Genomic DNA, 4,545 nt, shown 5'->3' with positions numbered 1-4,545 from the left:
ATGCACGTTGGAGTAGGCGCGTTGATGTTTTGTTTCATTTGACAATGGTAAGTCTTTACTGTAACTTCTTGGTTTAATGAATGATTTTGCAGTACTAAGTTATTGATAAAGTCGAACTGATTATTGTTGCAAAATTCAAATGTTACCACAACATGTAGGTACTGGATGAGTGATGCATTCAAAGCATTCAGAAATCAATTTCATATCATTTTGGTTGTTGTCATATACAGGATATGCTTTTTAATATTTCTGTATTTTTAGTAGAAGAAAATATATTCATTGTTGAAACATAATTAGCCTAATTTAAATTTGTATGCAAAAGTTTTTAATAAATATCGAATTCATTGTTGTGTACAAATATATGGCTTTTGTGTAATAAGCATTGTAAGAAATTTTGGAATGCAGCAAGGCTTTATAGTTATTTATTTTGTAATATGAAAAAACAAACCAAAAGTCCAAAAAGGATTTAAAAAAAAACAGAGCGCTGTATTTCTATCGGCTTAACATAGAAATCATTTCAAAAATACTGTCTGCAGATCATTGGTGATATTCCCCTCGTCCGTAGGAACTTGCGAAAGAGGTTCAACATGAGTTTTCTTCACAAGAATTTGCAAATCCGTACACTGGTCAATATTGTTTGGACGAGCTCATATTAGAATAATTAACTTTTCGCAAATATAGAAATATATATATTAGTTAGAACATACTACTGAATAGAACAAATTAGAATATACATTATATGACGCTGCACTCTAAACTGAGTCTGACGGTTTTTAGCTTTTTGCGTAATGAAATATGAAATAGTTGATGGTTTCTATAGTATACGACTCAGATAATTAAACTTCGATCCGCGATTATAATAAATAAACTGCACTGTTCTTGTAGCTGGTTGAATTCTAAAGAAACAAGTTGTAAATCATCTAACACGAGAAAAAAAAAAACATTGATTATAAGCAATTGCAAGCGGCAAATTTTCAAATTTTAAAACTATATTAATACGTATGTTCAGTTTTATGATTATTATTATTTTTTGGACGTCAATTGCAGATATTCAAACTAATGTGGGTTTTTTTGTTAAGACGGAAATGATCACTCTAATTATTGGGAACATGATAAGTTTAATTATATTTCTTGGTTATTTACAGAATTATATTACAAGGTGTTTTGTTTGTTTGACAGATGATTGCTGTTCTTTTTCTGGTGCTTGTGTTCAGGACGGCAGAGACTGATACGACAACCGGAAGTTGTAAGGACATGTTACAGGGTTATCTGACAGGACAACTGTCATCTGCTTTAGGAGCTTACCAAGTAGAAGCTTTGAGGCGGGAATTCAAAAGTTTCACCAAAAATGTTGAAAAATCAATGAAAATATTTAAAGAAAAAACAGAAGCGGATATACAAAAGATGCAAGGTATCATATGTTTACTATATGTTAAATAATTAAAAGGAATAAATATAATTAAATGCACGCAAGCACACATGATGCTATTAAATATCTTACTGACTTTTTCAAGAATCAAACAGCAGCGTTGTTTACACAAGATGGGGAAAGAAAACATGCCCATCAAATGCTGAAATAGTTTTATCAGGTTTGATTTATTTTGGTATTTTGCAAACAACATATCATTTTCTAAACTTCATATAAAATGCATTTATTAAAACGCTTCTAAAATCTTCATTTCTGATATTTGAACATAAAAAAAGTGTTTGATTTGAACAAAACCGTTAAGGCAATAAGCCGTTGAATGCCTTAAATAGATACCTTTAATGATACATTGCCAATATCTAATCATATAAACGTTATTCTTATAAAGGCTATGTAGGCGGTTCCTCTCATGACCATAAGGGAGCAGCAGTAGACCCCCTTTGTTTGCCGAGAGATCCTGAATGGGGGATATACAGTGATGTGAATGATAGCCTCAGAGCGTTTGTCTTTGGAACGGAATACGAAACATCCACATCTCCAGCCAACCTCCGCACGCTTCATGATCATGATGTACCGTGTGCTGTTTGTCTTCGTCGAAATAGATCCGTCGTGAAAATGTTTCCAGGTGAGTCAGAATGCAAATTAAAATATATGTTAAAGCTTTATAAGAGTTATTTTATGCATTATTAGATTTATTTCTCCTTTTTGAATTAAAAAGGTCTTGACGGTAACCTGAATACCATAGCCTGTAGATAGGATAGACTTTTCAGAGTCTCTTGTTTGACTTTTAGCTTCATATTATCGTCTTAACCCTAATCTGAGACGCCTCTGACTGTTATACATTTATTTATAATGCATTTTTATGTTTGTAACAATCAATTTCAAAAGAGGAGGGATGGTCAGGACTTCTTTATACCCAAGCTACAGTTATAACAAAAAAAGTTAAAATAGACATGTAGACACTTGTAAACGAACAATTGAAAGTCTGTAATTGAAGACTGTTGTGAGATTGAATTATCATCACACTTTTTGTAACACAAAACAAAAAAACTGAAACCTTCCTCCATGAGCAATTTAAATAAGGACATTAGATTAAGGACAATAGATTAGAGTTTCTCACAATCATAATCATTAGGAATAAGTTATCGTCATATGAGAGGGGGGGGGGGTCCAATATTACAAAGGAAATCATTTAAATTATTCACAAAAAATAAAATGTTATCATATATGACTTAACTTTTCATGAAGTGACTTTGAAAATTGTTTAGACTCTGGTCCCTTGATAATTCTTGGGCTCACCAGGGGTTAAAAGTAGATGTAGGTTTATAATCTTCTCGATAATTGCAATGCTCAGTATGTTATATGACTGTTAAATCATTCTGTTACAAACGGGTTGAATGATAAAGATTAGAATATGCAGGACATTTTATACAAGATCTATTAATTACGACATTGTTTAGATATTTGGTACAGGACTCCATAAAACTGATTTTATTATGTCTATTGTTGCTGAGGTGTCAACCTGGTCCATGGGTTTTTTGTTTATGTTACTATTGAAAAACTATTTTAAAAACCCATAATTTTAAAATATGATTTGCAAACTACTAACTTCAGTTGTGCTGGAACGGGTTACTGTGGTTTCATTAATATTCAAGGGTATCAATTTTCGTGGATTAAGTGAAAATCACAGTTTCAAGGATACGTAAATTCGTGGCCAATGACTCTATCAATACAAAATGTTAATAGAAATTGCATTTCAATGAATACTTAATTTCAAGGATCAACTTAACAACGAAATACACGAAAATTGGTATTCAACGAATATTGATGAAACCACAGTACTTGGCCAGAGAAAATACTTTTCAAATATGATTGCTAAAATTAAGCTGAAAAGACAAGATATTATTGTTTGATTCTCACTACCGTAAAACTGGGTTATAGCAAAGTCCTACGAAACAATGGAATTACTTATTTCTATAAGTATTTCGTTATAACCGAACATGTACGTATGCCTAATTCGTAATAATAACATTAGCAAATTCGCTATACACACATTTTCTCCGAAATATCTACTTTTTGTAGTTAGTGAGATATAAAATAAGATACATTCTTTAGAGTAATTGTATTGATTTTTTTTAGATTCATGAAAACGATAATGGATGTTTGTATTTTTAAGTTAAAAAACAATTTGAAAATCCTTTTTTAAAAATTGTTTACTTCTACAGGACTCAAAACCAGTTCATTATATCCTTAAATTAGTTATCACTGAGTTCCCTACAATCAAAACCTGTTTGCATTGATTTGAAAATGTCTGAGATTTCACAGTGACCGTGTCCGTACTAAACGAGTTTAAATGTAACTAACTAAAAAAAATTAAAAATATTCAGATGTAGACGCAAAAAGTACATTTTTTTCGTGTTTTATCTTGCCATTCTATTTGGTCCCCGGATATGCTTAGCGGAAAATTTCAGTCTACTCTGATGAAGTTTACATACACAATGTATGTATTTATTACTTGGTGATAATTCTGCTTGCTGAGATAAAGTTTCAGTCAATTATTTATGAAAGAAAACTATGCAACTGTTCTCTTCGATGGCTTAATGAAAGATATATTAATTTGGTATTAAATAAAACAAAAATTTTAGTCGATATTATATATTACATGTATGTTGGTCAAATGATAACCATAATATCAAAATTCATTTTGTATTTAAATTTTTTCAATTTTATTTTGTCTTAAATGCCAGGTTGAATGTCTTTCTACAAAAAGTGCAAAACAATGACTTGGATCCTTAAACAAAAAAAACCAAAGAACTAAAACCTTAAAATATTAAAATGACATGTATTATGATTTTAGCTAGAAAATCATGTTACAAAGGATGGAAGTTAGAATACCATGGTTACCTAATGGCTGGATATCATTACCATCCAGGCGGTACCATGTACACTTGTATTGACGAGCAACCAGATACTTTGCATGGCGGTCATGCAAGTAAAGACGGTAGACTTTTTTATTCCGTAGAAGCTCGGTGTGGTTCCTTGAAATGTCCACCTTATGTGGAAGGAAGAGAACTTATATGTGCTGTTTGTTCCAAAAAATAAATGGTGTTAGATTATTG

At 31.2% G+C, this 4,545-nt stretch overlaps 1 protein-coding gene across 1 annotated transcript; it reads left to right on the top strand.

The window, feature by feature from the left end:
- On the top strand, positions 1-4,545 carry LOC128180228 (short-chain collagen C4-like). The gene is made up of 5 exons (XM_052848157.1): positions 1-47; positions 1,180-1,411; positions 1,515-1,589; positions 1,815-2,051; positions 4,284-4,545. The coding sequence occupies exons 1-5, from the start codon at positions 45-47 to the stop codon at positions 4,526-4,528; spliced, it is 792 nt and encodes a 263-aa protein (XP_052704117.1). The 5' UTR covers positions 1-44; the 3' UTR covers positions 4,529-4,545.

Source organism: Crassostrea angulata, chromosome 4 (genome assembly GCF_025612915.1).
Source record: "Crassostrea angulata isolate pt1a10 chromosome 4, ASM2561291v2, whole genome shotgun sequence".
In the NCBI taxonomy this organism is placed as follows: Eukaryota; Metazoa; Mollusca; class Bivalvia; order Ostreida; family Ostreidae; genus Magallana; species Magallana angulata.
The sequence above is the reverse complement of the archived record's forward strand: the minus strand, read 5'-3'. Positions and strand labels throughout refer to the sequence as shown.